Source organism: Cololabis saira, chromosome 3 (genome assembly GCF_033807715.1).
Source record: "Cololabis saira isolate AMF1-May2022 chromosome 3, fColSai1.1, whole genome shotgun sequence".
Lineage (NCBI taxonomy): Eukaryota > Metazoa > Chordata > Actinopteri > Beloniformes > Belonidae > Cololabis > Cololabis saira.
The window spans coordinates 26,165,771-26,187,824 of record NC_084589.1 but is presented as its reverse complement, the minus strand read 5'-3'; the positions used below and the strand labels follow the sequence as shown (position 1 = coordinate 26,187,824).

Genomic DNA, 22,054 nt, shown 5'->3' with positions numbered 1-22,054 from the left:
TTATTTATTTATTTATTTATTTATTTTAAACTTGACATTAAAATACAAGCTGTTACTTTAGGAGCAAGTGAACAAGTGTAACAAGTGTAGCCTAGCGCCGGTGACTGACGTAAGCCTTTCACCAATAGCAAACGTCGCCAAACTCTCCAGCCCCGCCCACATCATTGCATCAGCCAATCAGAGAGCTTGATCTGGCTGGGTGGGCGGGGCGGTCACATCGCCAACAAAAGGTAACAGGTTGCATTCCCTGCAGCATAATGAACTTTACACTGCCGTGAATTTCTTTGGACTTGTCTTTTCCGTCCGCTCTCTGCGTGGATTTTGATGGATGTCCGTGTAGACATTTGAACCGTCATCTGCGTACGGGGAGGGAAACGTCCAAGAGGAGCAGAGGAATAATTTCATTGGAGAAGGTAACTTTTCGGTTGAATTTTGGGACTGTGATTATAGCCAGACGGCTAAACCAGACAGACAGCCGCAGTTTCCCAGACAGATATACACGCTGTCTGCGGGGGTTTCTGCTGCTGCGGGAAACTAATTTCCTCGATTAAACGGGTTAAAGTGTAATCATTTGTGACAGTGTGTGTTTTTATGTAAGTGCCAGTTTCATTTGGCAGCAAACGATGAGGTTTCGAGAGAAAAACAGTTCACTTCCACCTAACTTTACTTCACAATAACGCTTCTGTGTGTGTGGTGTGTGATATGAAATAACTAAAGAGTAAATATAAGTCATTAAACGTATAATGTAAGATTTTGATCTAGTATTTTCAAGGCTGTTATTACATTTAAAGTTTAAACTAGACGCTGTGGCTGTGTATACACCTGTGCTATAAAAGGTGTGTGTTATTGAAGGAACCTGAGAAGGAGTGTAACGTTCAGGCTCCAAATCTTTGTCGGATATTAAAGCTTTGAGGCGTTTTTATTCCCCCTCTGTAGCTTTTTTTTTTTTTTCAGATGATCAATGCATTTTTTTTTTATTAACAATTGCAAACATAACAATGGTAACAAAACTTCACATTATGCAAATTCACGTCGAATTATAACATATAAAGAGTACAACTCAAATAAAAAACAAAACAAAAAGCACAACACATTATAACCAGCCAGGGGGGATGAAATTATAACAGAAACCAAAACATTTACATACATTTATGGTTTTGATTGCCTTTGAATTATTAGAAAACTTAATAGAGTCCAGATACTGTTTTAATTCGCAATGAAAAGTAAAAAAAGAGGGTTTTTTGCATAAGAATTTAGATTTGTGGATGTGGAATTTTGCGAGGATAATCAACAAATTAATAATAAATGTTTCCTTTGGCTTTGATCTAATTGTTACATGGTCAAAAACACCAAACAACACATCCTTCCAAAATAAAATAAAATCAATATCAATTCTTTCAGACACAAAATTACACATATCACTCAAAAAAGTTTGAACAATGGGGCACAGCCAGAATAAGTGAGTCATTGTTTCCGAATTTACAGACCAAAAAGTACAGTTTGAATCAATATTTTTTTTGAATCTTTTTACAATGTGATCATTTGTAGGATAGAATTTATGAATTAATTTAAATGAAATTTCTTTAACTTTGTTTGTCACCAGGTATTGGTTGAGTGAGAGCCAGACCTTCTCCCCCTCTGTAGCTCCTCACAGCTCAGATGAAACTGATGACAAGCAGCAGCCGATTACAGTGTAGCAGTGGGGAAGGGCTCATGGATTGTGTCATGAATTTCTCTAATAATAGCACATAACGTGCCATGCCTCAGAGTTTCATGCTTAGGTAGTGAAAGACGGTAGAAAAACTGAACTAACAGGCTAGTCCGAGGTTACACGTACAAGCAATACAAACACTCAAACGTGAAATGAAATTCCTGATATCAGCTTCTCTTTTTACTCTGCTCAAGTGTGTAACAGCAACAAGTGTAAGGAATGTGAGCAGAGAGAGAGGGAGAGGTATGTAGGCCCACTCATGCTTTTTGGCATTTCTATGCTTTTTGGTAGCTCTAAAATCCAGCCTTGGCATGCCACTAAACTACTTTTGAGAAAAGTAATAAATGGCTATTTGTCTGAGGGTTTAAAAAAAAGAGTTTGAGCAAGTTTCAAGAGGGGACAGGGATCTGGTTTCATGTCAAGAATTTAATTGAGATGAGAATACTGAGGACCAAGGGGATTACTGTCCTCAAAGGAGGCATCTTTGTCTCTTACTTACACCTCCATGTGGGTGCTTTCTGACTCATGCCTGTGAAATGTAATGTTTCACTTTAAATGAAAAGGGGTAAGTTGCTCCTTAATACTATCCACTTTCAGTAAACGGGCTATCAAGTCTCCAACTGTTTCCTTGCAACTTTGGTCTGTTATTGCTTCAAAAAACAGTTAGTAGTTTTATGACGATTTAAAATACATTTTCTTTCTGTTGCAAAGTAAGTCCGAACCGCTCAACATAAAAGATCACTAAAGGAGTCCAAGGCAGATAGCGTCAAGACAGTTTTTACAGTGTGTGTTGAAGTTTCGGTTCCAGTAACCTTTACCCTTTGCGTATACTTTCAAGAGCAGACATCATCATGAAGATGATGATGTGTTTACAACCGAGTCAGCTGAGGCATTTCCACACGTTGCCACGTCTCTCTTCATTGGCTGTTATCTTCTGATTCTGTTTTTTTATTCCATCTCAGATCTTAACAGAGAGGCAGCTCTGATTCAATTAACTGTGTGAGAATTCAATTTGAGGCCAGAGGCCTAGGGTCCATCAGCACGACAGCAGAGTAATGGCTGGCAGAAGATCTGCGTACACTAGGGCAAGGTAGCTGCTAAGAGCTGGTCCATTCTTTAAGTCCTTATCAGTGGTTGACCATTATTTGTTTTTGGATGGCTGATGCAGAATATTTAACAGAGGAGAGTGAGTAAACCCAATGGTGATTTTGTTTTGTATTGTTTTTTTAGCTGATAAAACCCAACAATTTAATGACAAAGCAGATTACTTTTAAATGAACGTTCTTCGTTGTTTTTGTATACCGAAATACATCTACTGCACTTTCTTTGCTGCACACTTGATTTTAGAGAACATGTCAACCAGATACTGTACATGTCCACCCGTATTAAAAAAACATAATTCCAAAGCTGCTGGTACTTACAGATGGACTGTCCTTTTTATTTATTTAGTCTGTGCTCTTCATTTAATATTTAATAGCTGTGATTAATTATATCATTGAATGAGTCCAGAGTCCTTACAAACACCAGGAAACTGGACCACATTACACCGGTCATGAAATCGCTACACTGGCTTCCAGTGAGTCAAAGGACAGAGTTTAAAATCTTACTGCTGGTCTACAAAGCACTGAATGGTCTTGGACCAAAATACATGGTTGATCTGTTAGTTCCTATGAAGCTCCCAGACCCCTGAGGTTCATCTGGATCTGGTTTGTTGTTTGTCCCAAGAACCAGAACCAAGCAAGGTGAGGCAGCGTTCAGTTATTCTGCTCCTCACCGGTGGAACAAACTTCCTGTAGACCTGAGGTCTGCTCCAACTGTCAGCTCCTTCAAATCAGGGCTAAAAACATTACTGTTCACTCAAGCGTACTCTTAAATTAAACTTACCTGCTGTACTCTACTGCCCTTACTTTTTAACAACTTGTGCTTTTTATTATTTTACTTCTTTTCTTATTCTTACCTATTTGTTATTTACTGTCTAATTATGTCTTGTCGCTTTTAATGTCAATGTAAAGCACTTTGAATTACCTTGTGTTGAATTGTGCTATATAAATAAATTTGCCTTGCCTTGCCTTGAATGTTAGGTCGCTTCAACAACACTGTCTACGATTTACTCTCACTCTGTCACATTCTCATTTTCTCGTCTGTCGCTGCTTTCTCACGTCTCTTAATTGCCTCTGCTGTGATGTCCATTTGATGTCAGCCTGTCATGTCATTGTTATTGTGTGACATAGTTCGGTAAAGGGATGCACAGTTGTTGCAAGACATGATTGGAAAAGTAGTTCAAAGTTATTTTCGTAGGGTTTTGCTGATAGTCGGGGGGTAAGTGTATATATAGAAAAGCAGTCGTTCTGTGCGTGATTGAATATATTTGTATTTCTGATCCTATTCACTTTCTTTGGATCCACTTAAGTTTGAAAATATGTAATCCAGTGAGCCGTTTAGATATAAAGAGTACCATTAGAGACCAAAATCAGAGTGGAATTATTTGGTCCCCCCCATCCTTACCTGTAACTAACTTGCATCATGCTGTCATCATCTATATCGGGTAACGCAACACTTCACCAGTGATTTTTACAGTGCAGGATGGGGGTGAGGGTGGAGGGGAGTGGCTCATACCACACACTGAAACTGACATCTTTACACAGAGGTGCAAAAACAAGGCCTTCCCCCAACTTTCACAAAAGAACATAGTATGCCCTCTGTACAGTTAAGGAATGGGCCTTCATTTGCAAGTGACACAGATTTATTTGTTTGTTTAGTCAGTGTGAGGGGGAGAAGGAACAGTGACATGGGGTTTGCATTCTCAGAATTGCTGCCCTTATTTTCCGCCCCACATCAGATGGACAATGAGATGGGTCCCCCCATCCCTGTCCCTTTGAGCTGGCAGTGGGTTCTTCCTCTGACACAAATAAAATATTAATCTGATGGGGTAAAAAAAATACAGATGAATGGATATTCAGTGAGGAGGAAAAATGTTTTGCTTTAGAGTCACTTTCCTATAAGTCAGTCTGCCCTGACTCCACATATTTATTCACTTTAGAAGAACTAATCTCATTATGTCAGTAAATATTATTGAGCTTGTCATTCCACATGTCTGTGCAGCAGTCACCAGTGCGTGACGTGTTTGCTTGAGCTTGGTGTAAAGACAGTGAGCTGCATACTTTATGCAAGGCTTCACAAATTTGTTGTGACAAGGTGCTTCTTCCGTGTTTCCCAAAGGGTGGGAAAAATTGACTAACTGGACAAATCTAGTAAATTAGTCTGTCTAAGGAGAATGATAAAGTATCCTGGGTGTGAAATCTAGGATTCTAGGCCACCATCACAATCACATATTCTTCTACAAATATTCTAAAACCGTTGATTGATTTGTATCTGCATCTTTCTCGTAATAACTATTATACTGTTTTGTTTGCTCTGCTTATGCAGGCTCACAAAATCAGTCTTGGGGTAAAATGAAAATCTGTGTGCAGGTGCTGAATAATGCATGAATGCATGTGTCAGAGTGAAGCAGAGTTGTGTATTTGATGGTCACTTTTGCAATCCGTTGTGTGTATGGAGGAGAGGGTTCGCAGGAACAGCTTGACTCTGGATGTTATCACACACAGCAGTGATAAAAAAGAAAAGTCAAGTGTTTTGTTCTGTCACTTCATCCTCCCCTCCCTGTCTCACACCTCAGTGGAGAGGACTGGAGGGACTGTTGTAATGATTTTTCACTGAGTTTATTGAACCGTGTCACTGCTTTGACACAAGGGATGATAAAACATCTCTTCAGTTCTTCATGTTATTTCCAGTGACTAAGCAAAAAGTGTGGTCAGTCGAATCCAAATTTTAGAATTCCTCCCGAGAAGGGGAATAGAGAGTCCGTACTAAAGCTGGAGAGGACGGAGCAGTTTCCATGGCACCTGTCTCTATTAAAACTGTCAAAGTCTTGTTAGAGGAATTAGCTTTGGTATCTGTCACTGAAACATCTGGAGGTTTAGTGTAGTCCTCAGAAAGGGAGTGTCATCTCTAGGTGTGTGCTCTCAGGTTAATGACTAACAGAGTACACCGGGAACAAAGTTCACTCATGCAGTGAACAGCCAGAAACTGTGTCAATGTCTGTAAATCTCTGTTCTCGCATTTGTATTCCTTTAATTTAATTTAAAACATGACACATTCTCCAAAACTTATACACAGTGGTACCTTAGTTCTGTCTTCTATAGTTTCAAAGCAACGACGAGACAGGGAAAAGGGCTCCTGAGGAAAGCCTGGCCAGGATTTTTTAGTGGTATCTCTAGGCATGTTTCCACTCGCAGGACTTCCGGGTTGATTTGTTTTGGGGCCGGGCCGTTTGTACGCATCTCAATTACCAGGAACGGCCCTGTAAAAGCGGCCTTCAGGAACCTTTTGCAGGGCAAAAAATGGCCCTTTAGTAGGAGAGGTAATCGGGTTGGCCAACAGGACCCTCCTGGCGGGGGTCCCTGCTGATCAGGGTTTCTAAATTATGTTCGGCACTCTCAAAACATAAATCATTTGACAACAAATCATTTAAGCATTTGGACCAGAGACATTTTGCTACGAGTACATTTAATGAATTTGGAGATTACATGAAAAAACGATGGATGGAGAGACGAGTCAGTTCAGGTCTTGTTGCCATATTAAGATAAGATAAGATAATCCTTTAATAGATTACACCAATACGGCAGGTCTGTGAGTTTTATAACGTCTTGTTGGGAGATTTCCACCCATTCTTCTTGTAAAAGGTGCTGGTTAGGGGAGATTTTGGAACCATATTTCTTTTGAATACGACTACACAGCTAGATGTTTTTGTTGTTGTAATGCAATGTAAATGCAATTGTTGCTGCCAAAATGTGTTATTTTAACCTCATCATCACACAGGGATTTTCCCAAAAAACATCAAGCAGATTCACTTGTTAATTTGCAAATGTCTAACACCGACAGGCAAATAGGAGCTTTGAGGAGCACCAATAGGAGCATCTCCAGCCCTCCTATAAGCGTTTGCGTTTCCGTCTGAGTGCTCAAATCTCAAACCTTGCCCAAATCTTTGCATGTTAATTTTCCTCTCTTTCCCTGCAAATTACATGCATTTTTCTTAATGTGAGTCCTCTGTAAGTTAATAAAGCTTGGATGATTTAAAGGACTGACTCTATTGGTCCTTTTAAATAATAGGTTTTCAGTCTATTATTTGATCCCAAATAGTAAGAATAGATTCAAGCTTTATAAAGTGAGAGTGAGATAATGTCAGAGGATATGCCTTTCTCTTGAAATCCCTCTGTCCTTGGCTATGCCACGTATTAAATGTTCAATTGCCATGACATTTAGTTCAAAATCCCACATTAAAATACTTCAGACACACTTACAAGTGATCTTTGGCACTGTCTCTTCTCATTTCCTTGTATGTGATTGCCAGAGCAGCATAAAGCCAATGTTGACTCATACAAAAGTATGTAGACAGTTTGCCCTCGAGAGACAATAGCTCTTGTTGGAGTGCTGAAATTCCTTGATTCCTCCCATTGTTTAGCTTCACATGAACACAACTTCATGTTTTCTTTTGTCTCTGCTCTGCAAACATATATAGTAGTACCGTATCTTGTAAATACAATTTGGAACCAGGATACACGTGGAATCCTGAGTCCTATCACTCAGCAGTGTGAAGGCTCATATTGTTATCTTAACTATAATAATATCTCATTTCCAGGTAGAGCAAACAAGCAATCTTCCTGTGTGCGCTAGGGATGGGCTAAAAAATGTATCACGATAATTTCTGGCATTTATCCCGATAATGATAATAATGATGATTTAAAAAAAAATACCAATTCATCTCCACCTTTTTAACTATAAATCAATCACCACATTCAGTCTTTGGAGCCCCCAAAATACTGCTCTAAAAGAATACTAAATGCTACTAATTAAATTGAATTAATAAAAAACAATTAAATTAGTACACCTGTACTGCAAAACTGTAATGACTCAAATGAAACAAGTTTGAAATGTAAGAACAGATTCAACATTTATTCAAACTGCATGGCTTAAACAGTGGGATAACTGTGCAAACAGCAAAAGTACCATTGTCCTTCAAGTTTTCTTAGCTTATAAAATCACAAAGTAGAAACAGTACAACCTGATAAATAAAGAAACAGTATTGCCATCCTTTGCACTCACGTTTTTTTGCAGACTCTGCATATAATACAGTAGATGATGTTTGCTCCTCGTAGTCTTTTTAAATCCAAACCAATTCCAGATAATGGAGCTGGGGCCTGGTTTATCAACGAGCTCCTTGTCTCAGATCCGCCCATGTTTGTTACACAAAAACGTCATCAACGGGAATTTATCGTTTTTACCACGAGATGATAAATTCTTACCATGGGGAATTTTTTTGACGGTATATCGTGAACGGTAAAATATCGCCCATTGCTACTGTGCGCTAACTAAATGTTTTTTCTTCCCCCACCTTCTTCCCCTCTTCTCTGCTGTGCCTGACAGCATGACCACACAGTCCTCAGGACGGAAGACCCCAGTGGACCATGGAGTCCAGATCCGCTTCATCAATGACCTTGCAGAAGCTCGTGCAGGACAGCCCTTGTCTCAGCCTAAAGCCAAGAGTCAGTCCAAATATGGAGTAGCAATCAGGGTGCAGGGGATCGCCGGTCAGCCGTACGTGGTCTTGAAGGATGGACAGAAGGGGGACTCGTATGGGGTACGGCTCAGGACTGACTTCCCGCCTGACTACCGCAGCCTCCCCCGGAGGAGAGAGAGGGCCGAGCCGGGACCGGAGGAGTTAGATGTAGGTAGAGATCAGGGAGGGGCACTACGCCGGGCTCAGTCTCACGGCTCGCTGCTGGACAGGGACGGAGGGGCCAACAGTGAGGATTTCCAGCTGTCTAGACCACCTGGAGATGGAAAGTCTGGTAGTTATGGGAATCTGGATGGAAGAATTGGAGCAAGGGGAGACAGAGAGGGGGGCTCGGAAAGTAATATGTGGGATAGTTCATATCGCGCAGGGCTCAGTAGGTCACAGGAGTCACTCAGAGATAATCAGCCCTACTCTCACCCTCCTCAACAAGCAGATGAGCTTCACTCTACTCAGAGACAGACTCCTGTCAACAGACTCGTGAACAGGTTTGACGGTGCAACACCTGCAGGCCAGCAGAGAGGAGCCCCTCCTGCGCAACAGTATCACCGAGCTACATCTCCTCACCCCAGCCCCAACCCCTACGCCTCATCTCCATCCTCAACCCACAGCAGCTTAGGACGCAGCCAAGGCCCCAACAGCAAAGTTTCCGGCCACCCGGCCGGTCAGTGGACTCCAGCGGGGCCGCAGCAGGTGGACCTGGCCGACACACAGGTAACACTTCTTTCTGTTTCTGCTTGAGCGATGTGGTAGATTTTCAGTGAACACTTAACACCACAACACATGCAACATTGCAAGAGCAGTTTTCTGATCTATGTCTTAAGGTGACCCCTGACCTTTTGCTGGACCAGGTTCAGAGTGCTGAGATGAGTGGTGAAGAAGAGCAGGCCATGAAGACTGTGTACAACATCCTCAGACAAGGGTACACAGAACTGTTATTATTTTGTACTTGTCGACAAATCTGTCAGTATCCATTAAAGAAGCAAAAACCCACAATGGTCACTGAAATAACTTAAACCTGATCCCAGTGATGATAATCATAATAGTAGTTGATCAAAAATGATCTAATGAAAATCACACATTGCTTTTGAATTGTGGTTCAACAGAATCATGAAAAAAAGCAAAATAATAAAATTACAAATTTGCTGGTACCCTCAGCCCTCGTGTTCTGCCATCCAACCTTTTGAGGCATTCGAGTGATTTCTGTAACTCTCAGTGAGACTTCTGCACACGTAGACAGGTATGTTGCTCATTTCCTCATGAGCAAACTGCTCCAGCTGTCTAAGGTTTGAGGGCTTTTTTCTCCAGACTGCATGCTCCAGTTCTCTCCATCGATGTTTAAAAGGATTTAGACCAGGGTTCATAGGTCACTTCAGAACAGGCCAATGTTTGTTCTTTGTCATTCTTGAGTTGCTGTGTGTTTTTGGTCATTATCAAGTCAAGCGGGTGTTTATGGTTATTCCAGCCATACACACTCTAATGAAACTGGGGGAGAAAAAGGTGCAAAGCTTTAGGGACATGATGGTAAACAGTACAATATGATACAGTAGTGTAAAGCAACAGATATGGTGCAGCCACAACAATACTGGAGTTTGAAACATTTAACTAAAAGTCAGGAGCGATCCAGAGTCTATCAGGTGGAAGTTTAATTTTGTTGTATAGAAGAGAGTGATGCAGTTGCAGGGTTCAGGATTCTCCTTATATATCTCTGCGGTGACAAAGATAGCTGTGTAGTCGTGCACTTTTGTATTAGACACACTATTCAATGAAGCTCTCGCTGCAAATCATGAGTTCAACATATATCTAACAGGAGACCTCGTCATATATGTAGGCAACAAAGGCCTGGCTATTCACGCAAGGCAATTATAAGTTACATCTTAAGACACACTTAAATTTGGTCATCCTTCCACAAATAACTTGTATTTCTGGAAGGATGATACCAAATTATAGTCATTTTTCTGTCAGTGAATACAGTATTTTGACATTTACTGTACTCTGGTGACAGTCAATGTGCAAAAAAGTGCACAGCACTCACATTTCTGTACCGTGACCTTGGGAGTTCACTTTCAGTCTTTGTGGAAGTTGTTCTTGGCTCCTTGGTTAACATTCATGTTATCCGTCTCGTCAATTTGTCATCAGTTTCCTCTTGCAACCACGATCAGGGAGGTGGAACACAGTCCTGTGTGTCCCCTGGACCCTAAAGCTCTGAATGAAGATAGTAACTGTAGTCACAGGAACATCAAGCTGCTTGGGGATGCTCTTACAGTCTTTACTTTACATGCTCGTGTAGAATCTTCTTCATCGGGTCCATGTTCGGTGTGGTGAACACCATGATACCAAGCAGCAGAGTGGCGACTTATCACCCTTTAAAGATTGAAGATAGTTGGCAATTTTAGGATACTATTATTTATCATTACTTGTGTCAGTTTCGGGTTATTTCATTGACCATTGTGGGTTTTTTCTTTCCCTAATGGAAGAGTACCAACAGATGTGTTCACCTGTTTACGTCACTGCCTCGGCACATACAGATGATGTTATCACATAAAAGCCAAGGTAAACTGTACCTGCGGTAAACTGTAATTATTTCTCTTAGGTCTAGTGACAGTGATGTTGTCATCAGGCACAAAGTCAAGACCATTTTTCAGAACATTCAGAGCCTAAAGGTTTGTTCCTTTTGAACTTATTGAATTATCCATGGAGTTTTTCTGTTACTGTTTAATAGAGACGGTTGAAATGTATTTCTCATCTTACACTCTTTTTGTTAGCAGTCTAAAGAAACCCCCCGGGAAGAGTGGAGGAGAGAAAAAAGGGATCTTGAGATAAAGGTGGCAGAACTAGAAGCTGCCCTGCAGAAAGAAAGGAGGGTAAGTGAAGCGGAGAGAAACATGCAGACGCAGTGTCCTCATAACCTTCAGTCAGAGGGAAATATTTGTCCTTTTTCTTTCTGTTTTTTAATCTTTTTTTTCTGTCTTTGTCTGCATCAAAACTAAAGTTGGTGCAGGTCTCATTTTGCAATGCAAGACCTCAATGGTTTGAAGACACAGTCTACGACCTGGAACATGTGTGCAGGGCTTTTCGGTCTTTACTGTAGTTTCTGGGCCTTGGATCACCTACGTCCTTCTCAATTCAGCGTCCTGATTAAAAATGTCTGTCACTTGAGAATGTTAACATCCAGAGCGCAAAGTAACTCATCTCTTATCTTACAGGTCGCATTCAGCCAAATATAAGCACCTGTCCAAGTCTCCTCCAAATGACGGATAGCTTCAATAATGATTTCTTCTGGTTGAGAATAACTGCTCTGAGTTTTTATTCCCTTTTAACTAATTTAACCTGGAGGGCTAAGGAGGTCGCGGGGAGTGTGCTTCAGATAAATCCTTAGATTAATCCTTAAAGCCCTCTGCGCTAGTCAGAGGTACAGCCACAATAATCTAATGTCTATAATAACTCATTATATGTCCGTTTAAGGAAGCTTGGCAAGTCTTAATCCCTAATAGCTCTTAATAACTTAAGCTCTTATGCATATTGATCAGTGAGCAAATAAAGGGCTGCTACTTTAGCTAAAAGCCAGTTGTTTATGCAGCCAGAGACACTGATGTCTTGTGTTTCACTGCTCTCATTTATTCATCGCCCCTGCTTGTGTGTAGGACTCTGTTGGCAATTCTAATCCTGCTCTGAAAGCCGAGCTAGAGTCGTGTCTGGATGACAATCTGGAACTCCAGGACATGCTGGACCGGAAGAAGAAGGAATTAAATGAGACGCAGTCAGAGTGAGGACCCAGCATCTCAAGCACACCCAAACACAAAGGCTTTAGAAAGGAGAGCTTAGTACCACTAACTACGAGTCAGTCAGGAGCAAGGCAGTGTCATGACACAAGTTTTTTCACCATTAACTATGAATGTGTCTTGTTTTCCTTGCAGGCTGACTCAGCTGCGCATGGACCGGGAGAATGCAGAGACACGTGTGAGAGGGATGGAGGACCAGCTGGCGGAGCTTCAAGATGAACTCAGAAGAGAGAATGGAAGCAAGACGGTACCATGACACGCTGTCGTGCAAACACGACCACACACGTGTGCATAAAACTAAACCAAGTTCTCAAGAAAACATTTTATGAATAGATTATGGGTCACTGTAGAAAAGCATGATCTAATTAAGTTTGTGTTAGAGGTCGTGTCAGCTAATGAAGTTGATATTGTTTCTGCAGGACCTGATGTCTTGTCAAGCAGACCTGATGGAGGTTTGCCAGCTGAAACAGAAGCTGGAGGACACTTTAAGACAAAGAGAGAGGGAGCTCACAGCTTTGAAAGGTGCTCTGAAGGAAGAGGTGGCAACACATGACAAAGAGATCGAAGTGCTCCGAGAGCAGTACAGTGTTGACATGGAGAAGCTCCGCAGCAGCATGGAGCAGGTGTCTCAGGTGGGCATCCGCTGCTAGTCTGAAACACGGGGAAACGCACAATGGACATAAACAGCAACCATTTCAGGTCTCTGAAACTGAATCAAGACTAGGCTACTACGATTAACTGTAACCCCAAAAGTGTGGAGTGACAGAAGGATTTTTGTAACTATTCACACTGATCGCAGATTGCTTGGTTATTGAACAATTACATGAGTTAACTGTGCCTAGTCACTACCGTTATGGGTTCATGTAGACTTCAACTATGTGCATCGTAGATATATCAGTATCTGTTACTTTTAAACAAAAAATAATCTTTTTTGTACATGTTGCAATGACACTGTTAGCGCTTTTGTTAAACACTCATTACAGCCTCGTAAACACTTGTGTTGATTTTAAATGTGGCCACATCATCAGTGGTGTAACTATGAATTAACATCTTACACATAACCAGAGGCTCAAAAATGAGGAGCGCATGTGTTATAGCGGAGCCTGTTTACAGAACACACAAGAAATGGTATTTGTATAGTCTTGTGGACTGCAAGAACTTTGCGAGATCGCTCACGTTAAAAAAAGAGTAATTTCATTCTGAGGTTACAAGAATATTTACTAACTGAGCCATTGCTACCTGAGCTCCGGCCGTGGCAGAATCATCTTGTTTTTGGAAGGCGTCTTTTCTTGTAATTGTCGGTCTGAAATACGTTTTTCTGGCTGCTCTGGAGACTACAATGAGAGAATAAGATGGCTGGAAATCAGTATAATATGGTCATTTATAAATAGCTGAAAATGCTTTATATTAGGAAATACTACATATATTCATCTACAACATAATCTGTCACCTGCAGTATTTTGTTGTATTTTTATTTTTTTGTGGCTCTAGTGGACTTTATTCAAGGTGTGGACAGGAAGGGTGTAAAGAGAGAGAATGGGAACGACATGCAGCAAAGGGCCACAGGCCGAGACTGGAACCTCCGACCGCTGCAGGAGGACTGTAGCCTCAGTACATGGACCCTTGCATTAACCACTGTGCCACCCAGCAGCCCTATTTTGCTGTATTTTACATAAACCAAGAATTAGTCTTTTGTGTCAGGGTTTGATGAGAAGTCCACATTGTATTTTAGCTGAGGTCATGAAACAAATAACTTTCCAAACTATTATAATGTCATGACAAATGTTGTCAAAATCAACCGCATGCATTATGACTACGTAATGATATTGCAACATAAAGCTTCACTACACTTCAGTCACACACACACGGTGAGATGGTAAACGTAAACTATGACACAGTCTTATCTTTTACTTTTTCCTGTCTAAGTCTCACGCCGGGATCGAGGCGGAGCGACTGCGCGTGAACGCATCGGTGCGCACCTTGCAGCAGCAGCTGGAGGACTGCAGAGACGAGAGCAACCACTGGATGGAGCAGTTTCATTCCACCAGGGATGAGCTTCGGAGCAACAAACAAGAGTGAGCCTGTTCAGAAGTGGCCGTAAACTTGTAACATTTTGTCGACATCGATTACTTCCTGGGTTTTTACAGTTAACTTGCACATATTTTTAGAGGTTTTCTTTGCACTTACTTTCCTACTAATGTGTTCCTATTTTTCCCCCCTCTCACTCTGCCTTGTCGCTTTCTCCTTCTCTCTGTTAGAGAGCCACCCAGCAACCCTGAAACACAGTGAGGGTCATAGATTTAGCTACATTTATGTTGAGAGCTGTAGATGTGCCTAACTGTGCTAACAACCGTCTCACCACCTCGTAGTGTCCAGGCTATTCCAGCTCCGTCCTCTTAAATTCATGACTTTACAATAGTTATGAATTATAGTTTAAATTTGGACAACAGTGGCAGTGTGGAGCATTTCAGATTCTTCATTCTGTCCATGTAGTTGTTTCAGTAAAACATTGTGACCAACACGTAAAAGCAGAAACATTTAACACATGGAGGAGTGGTTTGGATAGTCTTCTATTTGTGTCTGTGTTTAGAAAACTGTATTGTTACCACGTCTTACTGAGAATTTGTCTGGCTGTAATGAAATAGCTTGGAGTGCTTATGTATATTGTGTTGTTTGACAATTATATAATTGCTTATTAATCATCACTCCACTAAAGCAAATGCAGGAGTTATCCGTATAATCCAACTGTTGTTGATCAGATAATGAAGCTGCATCCCATTTCATCAGGCTCCTGCAAAACCGCCTGGAGAAAGAGGAATTTGAGGATGAACTAAAGGAGCTTAAGGAGAAAGTGACGACAATGAAACAACAGACGCCAGATCCCAAACACACAGAGTCTCTCAACCAGGTGCAGTAAACTCATCCAAAGCGCCACATTGGTTACTGATGCACAAATGAATGACCTATAAGGCACCGTAACCATCCAACCATGACACGTCTGTTCAGGAGCTCCAGCATTGCAATGCCGAACTGCAGAAAACCAAGTCTGAGCTGGAGAAGCAGAGGACGGAGTTTGATAAGAAGGTCATGGAAATGATCTCTATAAAAAAAGCTCACCAGAACCAGGAGGCTGAACTGAAGTATGAAATCGACCGGCTAAAAGACCAGTTACAGAAGGCCAAAGATGACTATGCGAAAGCAAAAGAGAAAAATAAAAACGTCAGTTTAATCTCATCCTAAAGAAGTTATTTAATGTCTTTAATGTCCACAACAATACAATTTTACATTCATGTTGTAGTTTTGGTATTGGTGGTAATTAAAATGATAATCTCATGATGCATTTTGCCAAGAAATACTTAAGTTTTATAAAAAAAATCCCTTTTTTTGATTGATTGTCTCTTATTCTGCCAACAGCTCCCAGATCCAGCAACCATTTCAGAGTTGGAACAGAAACTTGGTGAAGCACAAAGAGAAGCGAGCCAGCTCAACGAGAAACTCTCTCAAGCTGAAGATGAACTGGAAACCACTAAAACACGCCTGAGCGGCGCTCAGATTGAGGTTAACTCTCTCCAAGACTCCCAGCGCGATCAGGAGGCTGCCAACACTCGTCTCAAAGAGAAGACTGTAAGATTAGAGGTAAGGTTGAGTCCTCGCATACTATATCCATCTCAGTCGTCTCATATGCCAAAAGCAGTTGGCCTTTAAGCTGTAAGTGTATTTCCTCTTTGGACTCAGGCTCAGTTGCAGAGCAACGCAACAGAAAGCTCAGAGACGGAGGTTTCCCTCCAAAATGAGGTGAGAGGCCTGAGATCTGAACTGGATGAAGCCAAGAGAAAAGCTTCCAGGTCGAGTCAGGAGCACCACGATATCAGTCTGCGTCTGGAGGACTCGGAGAGGGACAAGGAGATGCTGAAACAGACAATCAGTCAGCTAGAAGAGACCAAACACCAGCAGGAGAAAGCTGTGGAGAAACTCAACAAAGACGTAAGAAAGACGAACCCTCTTCATATTCTGTAAACAATCAAAGCTTCTACCACCAGGTTTGCTCAATATCATAAAATTCTTCACCTTTTGTGATGTTTTGTCTCCTCCATCATCTTATCAGTACGAGTCCCTGAACATGTCCTTAAGAGGGGAGACACAGGCCCTCAGTGTCCAGCTGGAGGAGCAGAGGGAGCGAGCTCGCAAGGAAATGCAGGATGCGCAGCGTCATGGAAAAGATGCTCAGTCTGAGCTGGAAAAAAACCAGCTGAATCTGAAAAGAATGGAGGAGGAAGTGTGTATCAATAGTGTTTGCTTTTTTTTTTACCTTTTTATTGCATGCCCTGTCTCTTTGTTAAGCCTTATTTTTTAATAGGAAAGTCACATGTGGTTTATTAATTTAATTAGATGGCAAAACAGAAGAGGGAGCTTCAGCTTGCATGCGAGGAGAGAGACAACCACCAGCTTGACAAAGAGCTTCTCACCAATAGATTGCGTCACCTCGAGGGAGAAGTGGAGGCCGGTAAAAACAGCCACAATGAGAAGGCCCGTGAGGTTCGCATCCTAGAGGTAAGATGCTCCTTTTTATCAGTTTTGAAGAACAAACTATTTGGGAGTGTAAGCACTGACCACTGTTTTCATCATTCTGTTTAGCAGGCTTAATCTGCACAAATAACATTTTTTTTCACATTTTGTTGGTATTTGCAATGAAACGAATGGACTTGAAGTCTGATTAAAGCAGAAATAAATGTGTATTTGTCACCTCAGGGGAAAATGTTCTATCATCCTCTAGCATAACATGAATAATTAAAACAATTTCGCAAATGTATAAAATTCACCCTTCAGTCTTAAGAAAATGAAAAGTAGAGTTACTGTTGTGATAGTGACAGATCTCAGATCAGCTCAAATGAAGCTAAATGAACCGGTGGCATCAGATCTGAAACGGCTGAATTAGGCCAAGACTGAGGAATAACTCTGTGCTATTAATCTTTTCTTTCTGCTGTTTTGTTTGATTTACTTGCATCATCACTGCTTGTTGATTCAGTTTTTGTACTAATGGATACATGAACGGATAAACAATATTACTTTCAAATTACTATTGTTCCATCTTGCTGTAAAAAGCTGTCAATACCTACAAATTACATGGGGTAACAAAATATTGTTTCACTTTGTTACTTCTGACCTTTGCTTCAGTATTAGAGGAACTTTATTTCATCAGAAATGCATACTGTGGCCCATCGCGGGGGGATTTCAGGCCAATTAAGGGTTCTCTTATTGTGTCTTAGGACAAACTGAAGCATATGGTGTTGGAAGTGGAGGAAGAGAAGAGTACTGGGGAGATGCTGACTGAACGGGTGGCCAGGAGCAGAGACCAGATCGATCAGCTCCGCTCTGAGCTCATGCAGGAGAGATCGTCAAAGCAGGACCTGGAGCTGGATAAGAATGCGATGGAGAGACATGTGAGCCCACCTGGACCACACTATTACTGCTGTTTGATTCAGCACATTAGCATCCTTACTTGACTTAAAATGGGCCACAAATCCAATACAGTCCATTAAGTTCCATGCTTTGTTGAACTGCTGCACGTGTTCCTGCAGCTGAAGGAGCTGAGGGGCCGCGTGGCTGACATGGAGGGCCAGTCTCGATCCTCGGCTGGAGTGTCCCAGCTGGAAAACAAAATCCAGGAGCAGGAAGAACGCTTGCTTATGGAGGAAAGGTACAGGGCAACAGAAATGGAGAGTGTGCCTCAAGATTATCAGCATTTCATGCACTGTTAGTTTAACTAACAAATAGTTTTTGAGAAGAATGCTGTGAAATCAGTGAAGAAGCCTCCAGCACTTGGTTCCATGTCAAAGTTATTCAAGTGCATGTGAGCAAATTTTACACTCACACGCTTACGTGTTAATGTGTTTTTCTCACTTCAAGGGAGAAGAACTCTATGATAGCATCACAACGTCGTTTGGAGAGGAAACTGAAAGAACTCAACATGATGCTGGACGAGGAGAGACAGGCACACACTGAACAGAAGGATCAGGTACAAATGAATGAATTTGAGATTATGTTTTCATTTTCTAAATACATTAACATCAAACTCAGAAAGTCAGGCTTACTTTAGTCTTGACTTGTTTGCAGCTTGCTCTGAGAGTGAAGGCTCTGAAGAGGCAGATGGATGAGGGTGAGACCGAGCTGGAAAGATTAGATACACTGAGGAGGAAAGCGCAAAGAGACATGGAGGAACAGATGGAGCTGAAAGAGGCCTTGCAGGCCAGAGTCACAGCTCTGGAAACTGAGCTCAAGTAAGTGTTTCTCTTCCAATTTGTTGCTCACTGTGAGCTTATGGTAACAACTATGCAACACTTCCTGACAGTGAGATTATTACACTGGTATTTGTGTATGAGTGAGTAAGAGAAAGACACCTCCTTCTCTTTAAGTCACAAGATTCGGGAAAAACTTTAGAACACTGTTGTAATTGTAATTATTTTTGTTTTGTTCTAACTATTGTGACACATTTTTTCCCCTGTTTTTTGCGTTTGTTTTTTTTTTCAGATGTACAGTGGACATGTTGCTACAGCAGAGCAGTGCTTGTGACTGTCTGCCCCCTTTTCCTTTTTAAAAGTTGGCATAAAATTAATGAAAAATTGTTAACAAAAAAAAAAAAGAACACTGTTGTAATGATACTTTGATCAGTGAACCCAGATTCTTCAACTGTAAGACAAAGATACAGGCACCTGGTAGATATTCACACATCCCCGATGTGGGGTATTTTCTCAGTATGGCTTGTTTCAAACATACTGGCAAATGCCAATGTGTGAAAGGGTTTTTTTTTTGTTTTTTTTTAATGTTACATTTCCTCATGTGCCACAGCAGAAATGAAATCACAAGTGTACCAAAGAAACAGATGTTGTTGCCTTACACAACCAGCAGAGGGAGCATTCTGACTGCCACACTTAAGAGCGCCGAAAAGCTAAATAGAAAAAAAGGATGATACTTTGTAGCACAACAACCTGGGTATTTGAATGCAAAATATAAATATAGTTATTTATGTTTCACAGGAGGAAAACAACTATGCGTCCAGCTTTGGATTCATCAGCCCTGAGCTCGGATGATGACGACAGCGTGTACGAGTCGTCCACCATCACCTCCATCCTCACCGAGAGCAACCTGCAGACCAGCTCCTGTTAAAACAGCAGCTCAAGAGCAGGTGGAAAGTGAGAAATTGTCCCACTGCCATGCAAAGGATGGAGGAAAGTGTATTTCAACTGGGAGAAAAAGCCAGAAGTCAGAATAGTATGCACTACAGACATTGAGGTCAGAAGGACTTGGGAGATAAAATATATGTACTAAAGAGATGAAATGGAAGGAAGCACCGCATCCTGAGACTTTAAAGGAATTTCCTCTGGTGTAATGCGCACACCGAGTACACTACCGCAATAAGGTACTACACAAGGTACTCCAACATACAAATCTCCCAAGAGCACAGCCAGTAACTGATTTACTTGGGAGGAAAAATTGAGCTGGAAACTGGGGGGACGGGACAACCAACTCTTCTTTACCTCTTGTATTATTTTATTCTATTTTTTTTCATTTGGTACAAATGTAATATTTCATGGTTGATACTCCTGCCTTATTTTTGCAACATAGTCCAGCTTGACTCGTCTCTGCTACCAGGTATTGTTCGTTGTTGTTTTTCCCTGTAGATTGAATCACCTCAAGTTTTGCGATTTATTTCCCGATTGTTATCGCTGCAATGGGGGGAAAAACCTGCCGTGACCCATACTGTAGAAGCAGAACTCAGATTTCTGTTTTCCTACATCTTCGAAGAACAAAGTAGCCGTTGAACTTGGGAGCTTGAAACCGATCTGAATACAGAAATGTTGGTTAGGGTACGCTTATATACATGTCTTCACTGCAGAGAAGTTGCATACTGTTTTCTCTGGCATAATAATCAACTGCTGTGCTTCAACATTACTTTGGTGCTGCTGATTAGAGTCATTTTATGATGTATTTTAAAATGTTGACACAATTTCCTGAAGTCTTAATGAAACCTCTGAGTTTTAGTCAGTCGAGAGATGCAGCAGAACAGCTTCTCTTTCCACCGTGTCTTTTCAGCTCTGTTCACAGCAGCCAGTTGAAGGGGGTGGAGTCAAACATGGATTCAACTCCACCCACTTTTTTACAAGATGTGCCTTATTTTATATTGGCATCACAGTTTTATCAACTACCAAGTTACAGCAAATGCTGCAACATGTGAAATATGGTAAAAAATAATCTGGGAAATCTGGATGAGTCTGCACTGATCTCGGTCTGTGATGTCACGTTACTCTGTAAATCCAAACTGCTTACTGAATGACATTTTTTTCAGACTTGAGCAATCACAGTCAAAGTAATATGTTTGTGTTAAGTTGGACATTTTGAGGTCGTAGCCACCTCAAACACCCAAACGTGCTGTGAATCCCCCCAAAAAACCAGACCATCTTTCCCATAATATGTCCCCTTTAAGTTCTTAAAGTGTTCCCACTGTCACATGGCTGAGTTCTGTATCCACAGTGCACATAAAACGGCTGACAACTTAATGGCATAATGGACTGCTTTCAAGGATAGCTTCAAGAGACTGAGAAATGCACACAATTTCACACTTAGTTTTAACTTCATGTAGTCAAATCTAATACGTCCAGTATTATAGGGTTCAGTATCCTACTTGATACATGAATTTGAGTCCTCTCCATCTCCCAATAATAAAAAAAATTACACAAGAAAAAAAAATATAAAAAGATTAAAATATGAAACAAATAAAATTGCCCATTGAATCATACGTGATACAAAAATTATTATTTAGAAACTTGAGGTGTTTTTAATTTCAATATATAATAAACACTTCCTTGCATTGCCTGTATTATTTCATATTTCTGGCCTAAGAAGTACAGAATGTTCTCTGTCCATGAAGTATAGACTTTTTTAACTTTTATTTTACTTCAAATGATGAAATGTGAATTGTATATGACATAGTTTGGGACAAGAGTATCCCACTGTCCAGTCATAAATGTCACATAACAGATTAAAGTGCTGAATGATATCAAAATATAACCAGAAATTTAAAATGGAATCTTAATGTTTTATGTTTTTTATAACCCCTGGTCCTTACTTATTGCACTTACCTGGACATTTTTTTTTTCACTGTAAACAAAACAATTAGATGATGAATGAAATAACTTTAAAGGTTTGTAAGTGAAGCTGTGTCAGAGAGTCATGAGAGCTGTGTGTGGACTAAATTACTGTTTATCAGAGAATAAAATGTTATTCAAGTGTTGTTTTTTTCTAATTGCAATTGAAAATAGAGGCCAAACAATTTCTATGCATTCCTGTATAATCACAACGTATCACATATGTACACTGGCAATGAAATCAATTGCCTTATTAATGTTTAAAGTATGTAAAGTATATTTAACATTTGTAGATTTTTTTTTGTTGTTGATTATAATTAGTTTGAACAATCATGTATAAAATTACATTTTTCTGCAATGAAAGATTTGTCCTCATTTTTGTGAGAATTATATTGATTCATGTCTTGTTAGATGTTTTAGTATGAAAAGAATAATTTTTGACTGGAAGCATTTCATTTCAGCTGCACTTCAGAAAAGAGTGTTTTATTCCATGTATTGATATGAGTTGATCTTCTTTGTAATTTCACTATCACAAGAAGACTTCCTGCCAACTACAATAAAGTTTACAGTCAAAAGATAAATCTGTTGACCTTTTTTTTTTTTTAATTTCTGAGGAAGGTTGACTGACTTCGCTGGAAGAAATCACTGAAAGTGAAAGTCAACAGTTCAGACAAATTCTCATGACTGCTTTATACAATTTTACTCTAGTTTATCGTTAAATTGTTTCTGTAATAGTCATAAATTACTGGATCTGGATGAATGTGTAGCCATAATTTATCATATCTGT

General features: G+C 40.6%; 1 protein-coding gene across 5 annotated transcripts; it reads left to right on the top strand.

The window, feature by feature from the left end:
- Positions 1-258: 258 nt before the first annotated feature.
- LOC133432041 (cingulin) lies at positions 259-21,191 on the top strand. Of its 5 annotated transcripts, none has more exons than XM_061716859.1 (21): positions 259-413; positions 8,195-9,056; positions 9,194-9,264; positions 10,936-11,005; positions 11,108-11,206; positions 11,987-12,108; positions 12,260-12,371; positions 12,544-12,756; positions 14,051-14,199; positions 14,383-14,409; positions 14,912-15,032; positions 15,131-15,343; positions 15,539-15,760; positions 15,860-16,108; positions 16,230-16,400; positions 16,514-16,675; positions 17,392-17,565; positions 17,704-17,822; positions 18,032-18,140; positions 18,239-18,402; positions 19,159-21,191. In XM_061716859.1, exons 2-21 carry the CDS (start codon positions 8,196-8,198, stop codon positions 19,286-19,288), a joined length of 3,558 nt encoding a protein of 1,185 aa, XP_061572843.1. In that variant the 5' UTR covers positions 259-413; position 8,195; the 3' UTR covers positions 19,289-21,191. The 5 variants fall into 5 exon arrangements, with proteins under 5 accessions (XP_061572843.1, XP_061572841.1, XP_061572840.1 ...); XM_061716857.1 differs by having other exon boundaries at positions 9,167-9,264; positions 11,111-11,206; XM_061716856.1 differs by having other exon boundaries at positions 9,167-9,264.
- Positions 21,192-22,054: the final 863 nt, after the last annotated feature.